Source organism: Cherax quadricarinatus, chromosome 88 (assembly GCF_038502225.1).
Source record: "Cherax quadricarinatus isolate ZL_2023a chromosome 88, ASM3850222v1, whole genome shotgun sequence".
NCBI lineage: Eukaryota > Metazoa > Arthropoda > Malacostraca > Decapoda > Parastacidae > Cherax > Cherax quadricarinatus.
In genome coordinates this window covers 5,528,986-5,547,151 of record NC_091379.1, presented here as the reverse complement: position 1 = coordinate 5,547,151, position 18,166 = coordinate 5,528,986, and the positions used below count along the sequence as shown (strand labels likewise).

Sequence of the window (18,166 nt, the reverse complement as noted above, 5' to 3'; positions counted from 1 at the left end):
TGCTAGGCGTTCTAGTGGTACACTCTGTAATTATTATTTTACTACATGTAAACCACACAATAACCAAATTCTGTAAACTCAGCATTGTAATACTTACAGAGAATAAAGTTTGAATTTGAATTTGAATTGAATTTGAATAAGGCAGTATTTATTCTTCAGCATTATTTATATTTATAAAAAGTGGATACAGTCACATATTGTGCATGCCTTCATAGATTGAAATAAATTACTACTTAGTAATACTTCCTGGTTTCCATTTATTGTAGGCATTCATGTGAAACCCTTTTTTCTTGGCGATATACATATGTACTGTGGAACCTGGTAGGCTTACCTCGCACCATTTAGATATGACAAGAATGTAATACTATAATTAGCAATGTATCAAATAAGTTATTATTTATGAAAAAAGATGCTTGTTTGATTTGAATTCATACCTAGGTTTTTTTTTAGTTATGTAGAATGGTCAAGCCATGAACCAGAGCCTGGTGTGTATGACTTCACTGGCATGCTCGATTTGGAGAGTTTCCTGAAGATGGCACAGGAGGAAGATCTTGTGGTTATCTTACGTCTTGGTCCTTTCATAGATGCTGAGAGAGATATGGTAAGCATGTTTTTGAATACAGGAATTTAATTATTGCAAACACTTATATAGTGCTAATTCTGGTGGATTTAAATTACTGTAATTTTATAATCAGTTTGTTTTATGTTGCCATTATAATATTAACTCTGAAAAATGTAGCATTTGCCCTTTTTCACTCTAAAATCCAAACTAAGAATTAACTAACTTATGTAAATTGTTAATGCCACCATAGGAAATACTGTATACACTTACAAGTACTCAAGTGCCTATCACTGTTGCTACTTAAGTGTGTTACCAGTCATTACTGATGTCCTGTAGACTCCTCTTATGTTCTTACCTAATACAGTGCAGTGCTATATTTATCTTCATTTCTTTCTACAAAAATTTAACATAACTGCCATTACCACTAAGCAAAATATTAATTATAGTAATGATTAAAAATGTTTGTTGTTAGACTAACTTGTGGTATACCTCTAGTATATACTGTATAATACGTATCAGGAATCATTGCCCCAACAACTTGCTTCCAGACTGAGCCTTTCTGCTAATCATTAAATTTAGCTACTCTTCAGTTGCTCTTTCATTTTCTATGAAAATTTCATGAAGATGTAGACATGTGACTAATTTAAGCAAGTGCAGTGATTTAAGTAAATATCAAATCAAGGCAAGAGTTATTTAATTTTGTGCATTGTTTTCTCAGGGAGGCTTACCATACTGGCTGTTGAACAAGAACCCAGACATGAGACTTCGAAGTTCAGACTCATGTGTGTACCACTATATATGTATATCTTGCATTACAAGAGCGAATCTCATAAAATGTTTAAAGATTAAAGATTCTATATTTCTGCATGATGCAATGTTTGTACAAGGGTGAATGACATTTAGGTGTTCATGCAGAAAGCCCCTTAGTATGGAGAGGATTTCAGGCAGACAAGCCTATCTTAAGATTAATAAGGCAATAACTAATTGAATGCTTATATACACTCTCTTAGGTAGTCGTAAAAATAAATTTAGGAGTTACAATGAATACAAGAGAATTGAATATCCTATTCGTACATGCTATATGGCTTTTATTGAGTTTAATTGTTTTAAGAATTACAGGTTGGATTATGATTAGTATAGGTAATGAGGATTCTAGCAAATCAATAATAATTTTATGAACTATGTTGTGTCAAACACAGTTTTAGTATATCAGTAACTTCTACAATATTTTACATGAATAACAGGTTAAATATTTATTAAATGCTGTGTACTCTATATGTGATTAATACACTGATCTTGTGTGCAGCGTACCTGACTTATGTAGATGACTGGTATGGCAATGTTCTCCTGCCTAAGATTAAACCGTTACTTTATGAAAATGGAGGACCAGTCATCATGCTGCAGGTAAGCTAAAACATAATTACTATTTAACTAAGTGTCTATTTTTAAAACTTGTAGAGTTAAAACCCTTAAAAATGTTAGATCATGTGGAAAAGAGATACAGAAGTGTTTTTTTTTGCTTATACAGATACTGTATCATCAATTATTTTTTTACCCTTGATGGCTATCTCCCACCATGATATCATTCAAAATAGGGAAAATATTCACCATCACTCATGCAATTACTATCTTGCTAGAAGTGTGCTGACACACGTTTTGATTACATATTTATTAGAAAGTTCATGAAATGGAACACCTCTTCTCTTCTTGTGATTATTATTATTATTATAATCAAGGGGGAAGCGCTAAACCCGGAGGATTATACAGCACCTGGAGGGGGGGGATGTGGAAGGCATTCAGGCTTAATTCGGGGAACTGGAGCACAGATCCAATTCCCTAAATCAAGAGCCCCTCACCAACATCAAGGAACCTTCCTTGAGGGGTCTCTTCTTGTGAGTGACCCTAATTATCTTGCCATAAAAAATAATAATGTTGTATCTACACTCCTTTGGCAAGACAGTGATAGTGTGAATGATAGTGAAAGTGTTTCTTTTCTGGATCACCTTGCCTCGGTGGGAGATGACCAGCATATTAAAAAAAGCTAATAATAATGTACCTTACAGGTAGTAGGTTGGTAGACAGCAACCGCCCAGGGAGGTACTACCGTCCTGCCAAGTGAGTGTAAAACGAAAGCCTGTAATTGTTTTACATGATGGTAGGATTGCTGGTGTCCTTTTTTCTGTCTCATGAACATGCAAGATTTCAGGTATATCTTGCTACTTCTACTTACACTTAGGTCACACTACACATACATGTACAAGCACATATATACACACCCCTCTGGGTTTTCTTCTATTTTCTTTCTAGTTCTTATTCTTGCTTATTTCCTCTTATCTCCATGGGGAAGTGGAACAGAATTCTTGCTCCGTAAGCCATGCATGTTGTAAGAGGCGACTAAAATGCCGGGAGCAAGGGGCTAGTAACCTCTTCTCCTGTATATATTATTAAATGTAAAAGGAGAAACTTTTGTTTTTCCTTTTGGGGCACCCCGCCTCGGTGGGATATGGCCGGTGTGTTGAAAGAAAGAAAGAATAATGTACCTCATCATACTACTATACAGAGTGCTGTAATTATCTTAACATAAAAACTAATAATAATGTATTGCATCATACTACTATATAGAATGCTATAATTGGATAATAAATGTCTTAATGATTTTTAATATAAAATTATGTGTGGCTGCATAAGTATATAAATATAGACTATGTTGTGGTTATAAATCATTGTTCATGGGTTCCAAAAGAATAGGAGGAAGTTCTTGATGATAATTATAATACAGTACACAAGAAACATTTGGGTATCTTTATTCTGGGAACATTTTCTCAGGCACTGGCATCTTCGGTCCAATATGTTTACAGAATAAAGAGACTCATCTATTGCACAAGTGTCTTATTTATCAACTTGTCATTTTTTTTTAACCATTTACTCACATAATACAGTAATGTAGTGACAGTGATGGTCAGGTATGGATAAAGCATTAAAAAATATGGCAAGTCTAAGAGTGAAAACTATAAGCACTACAATAATATATACAGTGGACCCTCAACCAGCGATATTAACCCGTTCCTGAGAGCTCATCGTTAATCGAAATAATCGTTAGTCAAGTTAATTTTCTATTGAAGATCTGGTGATGATTGATGGGATGGGAGGAGGGGAGACCATTGATCTTCTTAGTGTTTAGAAGGGGAATCCCCTTCCATTAGCACTTGAGGTAGCAAGTCTTTTTCTGGGGTTACTTCCCTTGTTCTTTTAATGCCACTAGGACCAGCATCAGAGTCACTGGACTTCTGTCGCACAACATATCTGTCCATAGATACCTGTACCTCTCGTTCCTTTATGACTTTCCTAAAGTGGTTCACAACATTGTCAGTGTACAGGTTGCCAACACGGCTTGCAGTAGCTGTGTCAGGGTGATTTTCATCAAAAAAGGTTTGCACTTCAAGCCACTTTGCACACATTTCCTTAATCTTAGAAGTAGGCAACTTCTTCAATTTCTCTATCCCCTCCTCTGAAGCAGTTTCCTCAGGTCTGCTCTCTTGCTGTTCAAGATGATCTAGCAGCTCATCAGTGGTTAGTTCTTCATTGTCCTCCTCCACCAGCTCTTCCACATCCTCCCCACTAACCTCCAACCCCAAGGACTTCCCCAATGCCACAATGGATTCCTCAACTGGCATAGGATTCTCAGGGTTAGCCTCAAACCCTTCACAATCCCTTTTGTCTACACATTTTGGCCAGAGTTTTTTCCAAGCAGAGTTCAAGGTCCTCTTAGTCACTTCCTCCCAAGCCTTACCTATAATGTTTACACAATTGAGGATGGTAAAATGATCTTTCCAAAACTCTCTTAGAGTCAGTTGAGTTTCTGAGGTCACTACAAAGCACCTTTCAAACATAGCTTTTGTGTACAGTTTCTTGAAGTTGGAAATGACCTGCTGGTCCATGGGCTGCAGGAGAGGAGTGGTATTAGGAGGCAAAAACTTCACCTTAATGAAGCTCATGTCCTTAGAAAGTCGCTCTGCCAAGTCTGAAGGATGACCAGGAGCACTGTCTAATACCAGGAGGCACTTAAGGTCTAATTTCTTTTCAATTAGGTAATTTTTCACATTGGGGGCAAATGCATGGTGTAACTAGTCATAGAAAAAGTCCCTAGTGACCCATGCCTTACTGTTTGCCCTCCACAGCACACACAAATTAGCCTTGACGACATTGTTTTTCCTGAACACTCTGGGAGTTTCAGAGTGATACACCAATAAAGGCTTCACTTTGCAATCACCACTAGCATTGGCACACATCAACAGAGTAAGCCTGTCTTTCATAGGCTTATGTCCTGGGAGTGCCTTTTCCTCCTGAGTAATGTAGGTCCTGCTTGGCATTTTCTTCCAAAACAGGCCTGTTTCATCACAATTAAACACTTGTTCAGGTTTCAGTCCTTCACTGTCTATGTACTCCTTGAATTCCTGCACATATTTTTCAGCCGCTTTGTGGTCCGAACTGGCAGCCTCACCATGCCTTATCACACTATGAATGCCACTATGCTTCTTAAATCTCTCAAACCAACTTTTGCTGGCCTTAAATTCACTCACATCACTAGTTGCTGGCATTTTTTTTTAATTAAATCGTCATGCAACTTCCTAGCCTTTTCACATATGATCGCTTGAGAGATGCTATCTCCTGCTATCTGTTTCTCGTTTATCCACACCAATAAGAGTCTCTCAACATTTTCTACCGCTTGCGATCTCAGTTTCGAAAACATAGTTGCACCTTTGACAAGAACAGCTTAGTTGATTGCCGTTTTCTTGCCCACAATAGTAGCGATGTTTGATTGGGGTTTATTATACAACCTGACCAGCTCAGAGACACACACTCCACTTTCATACTTAGCAATGATCTCTTTCTTCATCTCCATAGTAATTCTCACCCTTTTTGCTGTAGGGTTGGCACTAGAAGCTTTCTTGGGGCCAATGGTGACTTATTTTGCAGGTGCAATCACTATAAAGGCTGTGATAATATGAAATGTTCCAGTTGTATGTTTGGAAGCGACCGCGGTGGCTGGCTTGTAAACACTGGCACCCACAGGACAAGTGAGGTGCGCTCAGGCCAAAGTGGACGCGTCTCGTACGGAACGAATAGCGCTGGTCGGGTTTTTAAGCGCGTCGAGGCAAAATTTTTGCATTAAAATGTATCGCTAGTCAGATTTATCGTTAATCGATGCCATCGCTGGTTGAGGGTCCACTGTACACTAAGAATTTACTTTAACTCCTAATATGAAGTGTTAGAGTATTCTTGACTGGTAGTGTACATGTGGTAAACAACCTTTATGACCCTCGTGCAGCTGACACACTCTAAAACTGACAAGTCAAGCAACTTAAATGAATTGGTGGTATTTACCCAGAGAAGTGCAAATCTCTTAGTGTATATATTTATTTATTTATTTTTTTATTATCACACTGGCCGATTCCCACCAAGGCAGGGTGGCCCGAAAAAGAAAAACTTTCACCATCATTCACTCCATCACTGTCTTGCCAGAAGGGTTCTTTACACTACAGTTTTTAAACTGCAACATTAACACCCCTCCTTCAGAGTGCAGGCACTGTACTTCCCATCTCCAGGACTCAAGTCCAGCCTGCTGGTTTCCCTGAACCCCTTCATAAATGTTACTTTGCTCACACTCCAACAGCACGTCAAGTATTAAAAACCATTTGTCTCCATTCACTCCTATCAAACACGCTCACGCATGCCTGCTGGAAGTCCAAGCCCCTCGCACACAAAACCTCCTTTACCCCCTCCCTCCAACCTTTCCTAGGCCGACCCCTACCCCGCCTTCCTTCCACTACAGACTGATACACTCTTGAAGTCACTCTGTTTCGCTCCATTCTCTCTACATGTCCGAACCACCTCAACAACCCTTCCTCAGCCCTCTGGACAACAGTTTTGGTAATCCCGCACCTCCTAACTTCCAAACTACGAATTCTCTGCATTATATTCACACCACACATTGCCCTCAGACATGACATCTCCACTGCCTCCAGCCTTCTCCTCGCTGCAACATTCATCACCCATGCTTCACACCCATATAAGAGCGTTGGTAAAACTATACTCTCATACATTCCCCTCTTTGCCTCCAAGGACAAAGTTCTTTGTCTCCACAGACTCCTAAGTGCACCACTCACCCTTTTCCCCTCATCAATTCTATGATTCACCTCATCTTTCATAGACCCATCCGCTGACACGTCCACTCCCAAATATCTGAATACATTCACCTCCTCCATACTCTCTCCCTCCAATCTGATATCCAATTTTTCATCACCTAATCTTTTTGTTATCCTCATAACCTTACTCTTTCCTATATTCACTTTTAATTTTCTTCTTTTGCATACCCTACCAAATTCATCCACCAATCTCTGCAACTTCTTTTCAGAATCTCCCAAGAGCACAGTGTCATCAGCAAAGAGCAACTGTGACAACTCCCACTTTATGTGTGATTCTTTATCTTTTAACTCCACGCCTCTTGCCAAGACCCTCGCATTTACTTCTCTTACAACCCCATCTATAAATATATTAAACAACCACGGTGACATCACACATCCTTGTCTAAGGCCTACTTTTACTGGGAAATAATTTCCCTCTTTCCTACATACTCTAACTTGAGCCTCACTATCCTCGTAAAAACTCTTCACTGCTTTCAGTAACCTACCTCCTACACCATACACCTGCAACATCTGCCACATTGCCCCCCTATCCACCCTGTCATATGCCTTTTCCAAATCCATAAATGCCACAAAGACCTCTTTAGCCTTATCTAAATACTGTTCACTTACATGTTTCACTGTAAACACCTGGTCCACACACCCCTACCTTTCCTAAAGCCTCCTTGTTCATCTGCTATCCTATTCTCAGTCTTACTCTTAATTCTTTCAATAATAACTCTACCATACACTTTACCAGTTATACTCAACAGACTTATCCCCCTATAATTTTTGCACTCTCTTTTGTCCCCTTTGCCTTTATACAAAGGAACTATGCATGCTCTCTGCCAATCCCTAGGTACCTTACCCTCTTCCATACATTTATTAAATAATTGCACCAACCACTCCAAAACTATATCCCCACCTGCTTTTAACATTTCTATCTTTATCCCATCAATCCCGGCTGCCTTAACCCCTTTCATTTTACCTACTGCCTCACGAACTTCCTCCACACTCACAACTGGCTCTTCCTCACTCCTACAAGATGTTATTCCTCCTTGCCCTATACACGAAATCACAGCTTCCCTATCTTCATCAACATTTAACAATTCCTCAAAATATTCCCTCCATCTTCCCAATACCTCTAACTCTCCATTTAATAATTCTCCTCTCCTATTTTTAACTGACAAATCCATTTGTTCTCTAGGCTTCCTTAACTTGTTAATCTCACTCCAAAACTTTCTTATTTTCAACAAAATTTGTTGATAACATCTCACCCACTCTCTCATTTGCTCTCTTTTTACATTGCTGCACCACTCTCTTAACCTCTCTCTTTTTCTCCATATACTCTTCCCTCCTTGCATCACTTCTACTTTGTAAAAACTTTTCATATGCTAACTTTTTCTCCCTTACTACTCTCTTTATATCATCATTCCACCAATCGCTCCTCTTCCCTCCCGCACCCACTTTCCTGTAACCACAAACTTCTGCTGAACACTCTAACACTACATTTTTAAACCTACCCCATACCTCTTCGACCCCATTGCTTATGCTCTCATTAGCCCATCTATCCTCCAATAGCTGTTTATATCTTACCCTAACTGCCTCCTCTTTTAGTTTATAAACCTTCACCTCTCTCTTCCCTGATGCTTCTATTCTCCTTGTATCCCATCTACCTTTTACTCTCAGTGAAGCTACAACTAGAAAGTGATCTGATATATCTGTGGCCCCTCTATAAACATGTACATCCTGAAGTCTACTCAACAGTCTTTTATCTACCAATACATAATCCAACAAACTACTGTCATTTCGCCCTACATCATATCTTGTATACTTATTTAACCTCTTTTTCTTAAAATATGTATTACCTATAACTAAACCCCTTTCTATACAAAGTTCAATCAAAGGGCTCCCATTATCATTTACACCTGGCACCCCAAACTTACCTACCACACCCTCTCTAAAAGTTTCTCCTACTTTAGCATTCAGGTCTCCTACCACAATTACTCTCTCGCTTGGTTCAAAGGCTCCTATACATTCACTTAACATCTCCCAAAATCTCTCTCTCTCTCCTCTGCATTCCTCTCTTCTCCAGGTGCATACACGCTTATTATGACCCACTTTTCGCATCCAACCTTTACTTGTGTGTATATATATACACACAATTTATTCTAATAATTTTCTGGACTGGTGTGCACAGGTGATATGTAACCTTTATGAATACCCTTCATACAGCAGATACAGTTTCAACTAGTATGGTAAACCAACCATCCAACCCAAATACTGTAGCCATTATGAATAATTTCCACAGGTTGAGAACGAATATGGCAGCTACCCAGACTGTGATTTTGCCTATACATCACACCTGCGTGACTTGGTACGACAAGGAGTGGGAGATAATGTTGTCCTCTTCACCACTGATGGGGATGGTGCTAGCTACCTCAAGTGTGGTAAAATACCGGGAGTGTACAGCACTGTCGACTTTGGCTCTGGTAAGCTGACAAAATGTTTTTCCAATATCTGAAATACTGTACTCACTTTATTAATATAGCACAGTATAAATACATATTCACAAGAATAAAGTTTAGGAATTGGATGATATATTGGTAATTACACTGATTATTTCTTGAAGAAGAAAATTAAAGGTGAATACAGGAAAGAGTAAGGTTATGAGGATAACAAAAAGATTAGGTGATGAAAGATTGAATATCAGATTGGAGGGAGAGAGTATGGAGGAGGTGAATGTATTCAGATATTTGGGAGTGGACGTGTCAGCGGATGGGTCTATGAAAGATGAGGTGAATCATAGAATTGATGAGGGGAAAAGAGTGAGTGGTGCACTTAGGAGTCTGTGGAGACAAAGAACTTTGTCCTTGGAGGCAAAGAGGGGAATGTATGAGAATATAGTTTTACCAACGCTCTTATATGGGTGTGAAGCATGGGTGATGAATGTTGCAGCGAGAAGAAGGCTGGAGGCAGTGGAGATGTCATGTCTGAGGGCAATGTGTGGTGTGAATATAATGCAGAGAATTCGTAGTTTGGAAGTTAGGAGGAGGTGCGGGATTACCAAAACTGTTGTCCAGAGGGCTGAGGAAGGGTTGTTGAGGTGGTTCGGACATGTAGAAAGAATGGAGCGAAACAGAATGACTTCAAGAGTGTATCAGTCTGTAGTGGAAGGAAGGCGGGGTAGGGGTCGGCCTAGGAAAGGTTGGAGAGAGGGGGTAAAGGAGGTTTTGTGTGCGAGGGGCTTGGACTTCCAGTAGGCATGCGTGAGCGTGTTTGATAGGAGTGAATGGAGACAAATGGTTTTTAATACTTGACGTGCTGTTGGAGTGTGAGCAAAGTAACATTTATGAAGGGGTTCAGGGAAACCGGCAGGCCGGACTTGAGTCCTGGAGATGGGAAGTACAGTGTCTGCACTCTGAAGGAGGGGTGTTAATGTTGCAGTTTAAAAACTGTAGTGTAAAGCACCCTTCTGGCAAGACAGTGATGGAGTGAATGATGGTGAAAGTTTTTCTTTTTCGGGCCACCCTGCCTTGGTGGGAATCGGCCAGTGTGATAATAATAAAATAAAAATATTTCTTGAATAAAAACTATCAGAATAGGCAAAGGAATGATTCTGTATATGTACTAAAGGATTTTTTATGATGTTTTGGGAATCACTGTATGCGACATTTTGTTATTTGGAGGTGGGAAGTAGAGTGCCTGCACTCTGAATGGGGGTGAGAATGTTTCACTTTTTGAACTGTAGTATCGGCACGCCTCTGGGAAGACAGTGATGTAGTGAATGATGATGAAAGTGTTTCTTCTTTTTTGACTTGCTCTGCCTCAGCGGAAAATGGCTGTGTTAAAAAAATTATATAGGCTGTTTTAAACTTTCTTATTCCTACCACATGTACTAACTTATCATTACCCAAGGAAGATTTTCCTAAAATAATTATTTTATTTTATTCAAAAACCACAGTACCATTGAATTCTGATATAAAGCTAACTGTATATTGTCTTCAGATGAAATAACTGTTCCTAATTTTAACTTTTTAATTAATCTTTATTTTGCTAACCAAAGTTTATTATTAATACATTAAGTTCAGTTCATTATGACAAAATCATTAAAATATTTCTAAATATATGCCTTGCTATACTGTCATTTTTTAAAGGGGGAGATGCGAAGAAATCCTTTGCTGCCATGAGGCTGTTTGAACCTCACGGACCTCTGGTGAACTCCGAATACTACCCTGGCTGGCTTGATCACTGGGGTGAACCTCACAGTACTCTTGACTCTGAGGTAAGAACACTTGAGGTAACTAAGAAGTAAAAGTACTGCTTGATAGTGACAAAAGTAAGATAAACTAATAGAACCAGCTATCATTTTGGATTTTAAAGGGATGTGCAGGTCACCTAATCTCTCCAGATAAAATTTTGAAATTTATTGCTAGTAGGCAAACTGGCCAAGAAAAAGAAAAATTCACCATCATTTATTCACTCGTTGTTGTAGAAGTATGTCGACATCAGAGTTCTGACGACTGTCCCAAGTGTAACATCCTCACACATCCTTCAGAGTGCAGGCATATTACTTTCCATCTCCAGGATTCATAATGTTACCTTGCTCACACTCCAATAATAATAATTATTTCTACAAGTACATGTACAAGGTATAGAGGTCTAGCTGACATCAATGACATACTACTATATAGAAAGCACCTTGTTATGCAGAGCATTTTGGGCAACTTACGTCAATTTTGTCCCCAGGATATGACCCATACCAGTCGATTAACACCCAGATACCTATTTTACTGATAGGTGAACATGGACAACAGGTGTCTTAAGGAAACATGTCTTATGTTTCCATCCATTCCAAAGATTGACCCCTGGACCTCAGTCAGGCCATGAAAACCACTTATCACAACAGATTTAACACTCACAAGACTGTTGGATGTTCAAGCCCCCAGCACTCAAAACCTCCTTTACCCCTTTATCCAGCCTTTACTGGGATGACCTCTACTGCTCCTACCTTTCACCCAAGATTTATATACCCTCTTAGTCATCCTATTCTGCTTCATCCTCTCTAAATACCCAAACCACATCAGCAACATCTCTTCAGTCCTATACACAAATAACCACACATATATGAATGAGAGAGAGAGAGAGAGAGAGAGAGAAAAAGAGAGAGAGAGAGAGAGAGAGAGAGAAAAAGAGAGAGAGAGAAAAAGAGAGAGAGAGAAAAAGAAAGAGAGAGAGAGAAAAAGAGAGAGAGAAAAAGAGAGAGAGAAAAAGAGAGAGAGAGAGAGAGAAAGAGAAAAAGAGAGAGAGAGAGAGAGAAAAAGAGAGAGAGAGAGAGAAAAAGAGAGAGAGAGAGAGAGAGAGAAAAAGAGAGAGAGAGAGAGAGAGAGAAAAAGAGAGAGAGAGAGAGAGAGAGAAAAAGAGAGAGAGAGAAAAAGAGAGAGAGAGAGAGAGAGAGAGAGAGAGAGAAAAAGAGAGAGAGAGAAAAAGAGAGAGAGAGAGAGAGCTAGCTAGCTAGCTAGCTGATGATAATGTTTTGGTCTGACTTGGACTGAATTCTCCTGCCATTCAGGAGTTTGTGTTCCTGCTATATACTTTAACCACAAATACTGTCTTCACATACATCAGATCAGTGCCTAGCGACAATTTATTTTTTTGATGAGAGTAAGACACATGTGCAACATCTGGGTATCTTTATTGTAGACGTTTCGCCACCCAGTGGCTTTATCAATACAAATTCTAGGACATAACTTGAAGACAGTAGAACTATGTACAGAAGATGAGGTAATCAGTCCCTCAACCTAGGAGTAGGTGCGAACAGCACCTGGGTGGCGAAACGTCTACAATAAAGATACCCAGATGTTGCACATGTGTCTTACTCTCATCTTGTCGGTATTATATACCATTCGTACACAACTTGTCAGACACTGCAACATCATGGAATCTTAATTCTGAGGACATGTACATAACCTTCACGACTACGACAACTACCACTACAACTAACCCATCTCTTTGGGAAGGACCTACTTCCACTGGGGAATCCCGCCTACCAGTGAATTTGCCCTCGTCTGCTTCACCTGACGTTACTATATAAGCGCCAGGATTCTTTCTTCTGCTTCAGAATCTCCACGACTATGGTGCTGTTCGCACCTACTCCTAGGTTGAGGGACTGATTACCTCATCTTCTGTACATAGTTCTACTGTCTTCAAGTTATGTCCTAGAATTTGTATTGATAAAGCCACTGGATGGCGAAACGTCTACAATAAAGATACCCAGATGTTGCACATGTGTCTTACTCTCATCTTGTCGGTATTATATACCATTCGTACACAATTTATTTTTTTGTAGCAAGTTATAGTTATGATATTAACCTGGAGATATTCACTATGTAATACAGTACAGTAAACCATCTATTTAATGAACTAATTAGAGGGATCAGGTGGCCAGTAATGGCAATTGTGGTGGATAGGGAAGAAAATATTGTTTTGCTGTGATTTTAACAATAATGAACAATTCTGTGACCAAAGGACTTAGTCCATAGTTTCCAAATCTGTTGACCCAGCTGATTTTGTTATGTATTTTCAAAGTCCATTAAATGGAGGGTTTACTGTATTTTGGAATTCATTTATTCTTGTGATTTTCAAATGGTAGCATGCAGTATAATACATACCATGAGTATATCTAGTAGCAGGTGATATAAATAAGCATAGTCACTGCTTTACTGTACTTCAGGTTATTGCTAAGACTCTGGATGACATGCTGGCCTTGAATGCATCTGTCAACATGTATGTGTTCCATGGTGGCACCTCCTTCGGTCTGACTGCAGGTGAGTACCAAGTTATCAAAAATGTTACAAGATTTTGTTCACATTTTTAACCTGGAGGGTTAGCCACCCAGGATAACCCGAGAAAGTCAGTGCGTCATCGAGGACTGTGTTTTATTTCTGTTGGGGTCCTTCATTATTATTATAATCAAAAAGAAGCGCTAAGCCACAAGGACTATACAGCGCTGCAGGGCAGGAAGGAAGCGAGGGCATCAGGTGGCAAAAGGGAGATGGATGAGCAACAGGTTACGGATAACAGCGGGGCAGTGGATGGTGAAAGGGTAAAGGGCAGCAAGAGACTGAACCAGAAAGGGCTGAGGGGAGTGCGAAAAGTATCATCAGAGTTTGTGGAGTAAATCAGTCGTTGTCAAGAAGTCAATGAGAGAGTCAGGATTAAAGGAGGGTCCATCAGCAAGAAGGGAAGGTAAAGAGAGAGTAGGAGAACGAAGACGACGTTGGAGGTAAATTCTGCGTGCTCGTTGATAGAGAGGGCAGTCTAACAGAATGTGGCTAATCGATACTGGAACTTGACACTGCTCACAGAGAGGAACAGGGTGCCTCTCCATGAGATACCCATGAGTAAGACGAGTGTGGCCAATGCGAAGGCGGGAGAGAGTGGTCTCCCAACCTCGGCACTGATGACAAGAAGACGGCCAGTAACCTATGCTCGGTTTAATAGAATGAAGTTTGTTACCGAGCAGAGTTGACCAACGTTGTTGCCAACGGGTGCGAAGGTGGGTAGCTATTGCAGCAAAATAGTCCAGAAATGGAACACCTCGATAGGAAATTGGTAGGTCATATACTGCTGACCGCGCAGCAGTGTCTGCCTGTTCATTGCCCTGTACGTCGACATGACCAGGGACCCAACAAAAAACAATATCTTTATGTTTGGTAGAGATACGGCGTAGCCAAAGTTGGATACGGAGAACTAGGGGATGAGATGTATCAAATTTTCGTATAGCCTGTAGAGCACTAAGGGAGTCTGAGACTACTACAAATGATGACACAGGCATAGATGCGATACGAATAAGTGCTGCAAGAATGGCATACAGTTCAGCAGTAAAAATGCTAGCTGAAGATAGTAAATGCCCTCGTACGACGCTGTCCGGAAACACTGCTGCGAATCCGACGCCGTCTGAAGACTTAGAGCCATCTGTGTACACAGCGGTGGCATGAGAATGAGAGTGGAAGTGATCAAGAAAAAGAGAGCGGGAAGCCACCGTAGGCAGTTGAGCTTTCGAGCAAGGGAGTGAGAAAGAACAGACCCGAACAGCTGGAACTTCCCAGGGGGGTAGGGAAAAGTGAGATGCTACATGAACATATAAAGGTGGTAACTGAAGGGAAGACAAGAGTGAAAGTAGGCGAAGAGAAAAGGGACGGAGCAAACAGGGGCGGCGAACGAATAAAGAATGTCTACTAATATCGGTGACCATTCTATAAATGGAAGGATTGTGTAGATCGTGAGAGCGTACATAGTAACGAAGGCAATGGGCATCACGGCGATCAGACAAGGATGGAACATTTGCTTCTGTATAGAGGCTCTCAACAGGGGAAGAGCGAAAAGCACCAAGGCACAAACGTAAGCCTTGGTGATGGATAGAGTTAAGGCTAGAGAGAGTAGCAGGAGAGGCCGCGGAATAAATCTGGTCACCATAATCGAGTTTCGATAAAACGAGGGCTGAATGTAGGCGAAGCAGAGTTCGACGATCAGCTCCCCAGGAAAGATGAGCAAGGGTTTTAAGAAGGTTTAGCCGGCTGTGACAAGTTGCCTTCAGAGAGGTAATGTGAGGTTTCCAGGTTAACCGACGGTCAAAGAGAAGGCCTAGAAACCTGACTGTATCACGTTCGGGGATACGGGAGCCATAGAGATACAAAGGATGATCGGAGATAACAGAGCGTCTAGTGAAAGTAATTTGGTGAGTTTTGGTACTTGAAAATTTAAACCCATGTGTGGTGGCCCAAGTGGAAACACGGTCGACCGCATGCTGGAGAGAAACTGCAATAAGGTGACAGTCAGCGCCTGCACAAGCAATAGCGAAGTCATCAACATAGAGTGATGACCAAATATTGGGTGGAAGAACAGAGGCCAAATCATTTATAGCAAGGAGAAAAAGTGTTGTGCTTAGAACACATCCCTGAGGGACACCTTCAGCTTGGACGAAGTCCGGGGAAAGAACATTATTGACTCGAACACGGAAATGTCTGTCAGTTAAAAAGTTCTTAAGGAAGGATGGTAGATTGCCTCGGAGGCCTAAGGAATGGGCCTGGGCCAAAATATTATACCTCCAAGTTGTGTCATATGCCTTCTCAAGGTCAAAAAATATGGCAATAACTGAGTGATTATTCGCAAAGGCATTACGAACATACGTATCCAAGCGTAGTAAGGGGTCTATGGTAGAACGACCCTTACGAAAGCCATATTGACTAGCGGAGAGACTGTTGTGAGTCTCTAAATACCACATTAAACGTCGATTTACGAGGCGTTCCATCACTTTGCAAACTGCACTTGTAAGAGCGATGGGGCGATAGTGGGAGGCATCATGTCCTGTAGTACCCGGTTTGCGGAAAGGGAGAACAATGGCAGATTTCCACAGCTGGGGAAGAACTCCTTGTGCCCAAATAAGATTGAAGAGGTGTAAGAGGACTACAAGGGCTGACCGATGTAAATGTTGTAACATACGAATATGAATGTCATCAGGCCCAGCTGCCGATGATCGGCAAGCTGAGAGCGTTGCCTCCAGTTCTTGAAGTGTAAAAGGCACATTATACTGTTCTTCTCCGAGAGAAGAAAAGTCCAAGGGTACTAACTCTCTGGCAGACTTTGAGGAAAGAAACGAGGGGCATAGATGGAGCCCTCGGGAAATACGGACCAGATGTGTGCCAAGTTCAATGGCAACGTCGAGAGGGTTTGCTATATCAACACCAGTGACCCGTAGAACAGGAGCCGGGTCAGGAGAGTATTTACCACTCAATTTCCTCACTTTTTTCCAGACTGCACTCATAGAAGAAGCAGAGGTGATGGTGGAAACATAGTCTCGCCAACAAGTGCGTTTAGCTTCACGGATGACTCGGCGAGCGATCGCACGCTTCTGCTTAAAATCAACAAGTCTCTCAGCGGTTCTATTGTACCGGTACCTGCCCCATGCAGCACGTTTCAAACGTACTGCACGAGCACAAGCAGGAGACCACCAAGGCACGCACTTCTGAGAATGCCTGCCTGAGGTGTGGGGTATAGAATGAGAAGCTGCGGTATAAACTGATGTCGAGAAGATGTGTAGGAGCTCATCAATGGAGGATGAAGAAGGAACCTCACTAAAAGCAGTGAGGTGTGAGTAAAGATCCCAATTTGCCCGATCAAATTGCCAGCGAGGCCTACGGGAAGGTGGTGAATAGGAAGGAGAAGTAAGAATGATCGGAAAATGATCGCTGTCATGTAAGTCTGGTAGAACAGACCAGGTGAAGTCTAGTGCAGTGGAGGAAGAGCAGACTGATAGATCGATGCAAGAGAGAGTATGAGTACGAGGATCAAAATGGGTGGGAGTACCCGTATTTAAAACATGGAGGGGGTGAGAGGCAAGAAAAGCCTCCAACTGAATGCCACGTGAGTCACAATGAGACCCCCCCCAGAGGAAATGGTGGGCATTAAAATCACCAAGTAACAGAAGTGGTGGTGGTAAGGATGAAACAAGAAAGGCAAAGTCTGGGATAGAAAATGCTCGAGAAGGAGAGAGATATAAAGAACATATTGTAAACCACTTATTCAAGTGGATACGGGCTGCAGTGTAATGCAGCGAGGTATGGACAAATAGTTGACAGTACGGAATATCATTGCGTAGAAGAAGGGCACTTTCATTAAAGGTCCCATCTGAGAAAGGATCCGAAGAATACAATAAATTATAGCCTGAGATAGGTTGGAAAACAGCCGAGTGTAATTTTGGTTCTTGTAAGCAAGCACCAACAGGGGAAAACCTGGAAAGCAACATCTGAAGCTCACCCCGATTACCCCTGAGGCCGCGGATATTCCACTGTAAATAGGCCATGATTGGCGATGAAGAAAATATCAGGAATCTGTAGGTAAAGGCACCTACGGACTAGAGGGGTTAGAAAAGTCAACGTGTGGTGGCATTGGAAGATGTTCAAGTAGCGAAGGAACGGAGCGTTGCGAAGAATGGGGTTGTGAAGATGGAGGAGAGGGAAGAGAAGGAACAGGAAGTGAATCAGTGTCCATTGAAGGTTTAGTCTCTGCAATATATTCTGAAATGGCTTCAAGTGTTTCTGAATTCAAAGATGTATGGGAAACCATATTGGAGATAGGAGGAGGAGGGTGAGTAAAGATTGGGACAGTAATGGACTGTACCAAAGTAGAGGGGGAGGGAAAAGTGTAAGGGACTGGAGATGAAGTGTGGGGGGGTACAGAAGAGGTAGAACCCTGGGAGGTGACAGAAGAGGGAGAAACTTGGGAGGGGACGGGGGTGGAAGGCATAGTACGAGGAGGAGGGTGAATCTCCACACTTGTAATAGAGCCAGAGAGAGGGGAAGAACTAGGTACAGAGACTGGAAAGGTAACGTGTGGAGGTGGAAGAAGGGAAGGAAGGGGC

The 18,166-nt window shown here is 41.3% G+C and overlaps 1 protein-coding gene across 1 annotated transcript in view; it reads left to right on the top strand.

Moving 5' to 3' along the window:
- Positions 1-18,166, top strand: part of Ect3 (Ectoderm-expressed 3) — a 28,596-nt gene that overhangs the window by 2,243 nt on the left and 8,187 nt on the right. The window contains exons 4-9 of the mRNA XM_053790985.2: positions 451-601; positions 1,281-1,344; positions 1,869-1,966; positions 9,056-9,236; positions 10,902-11,029; positions 13,478-13,571. Coding sequence (XP_053646960.2) covers positions 451-601; positions 1,281-1,344; positions 1,869-1,966; positions 9,056-9,236; positions 10,902-11,029; positions 13,478-13,571 — 716 coding nt within the window. The remainder of the gene's footprint in view (positions 1-450; positions 602-1,280; positions 1,345-1,868; positions 1,967-9,055; positions 9,237-10,901; positions 11,030-13,477; positions 13,572-18,166) is intronic.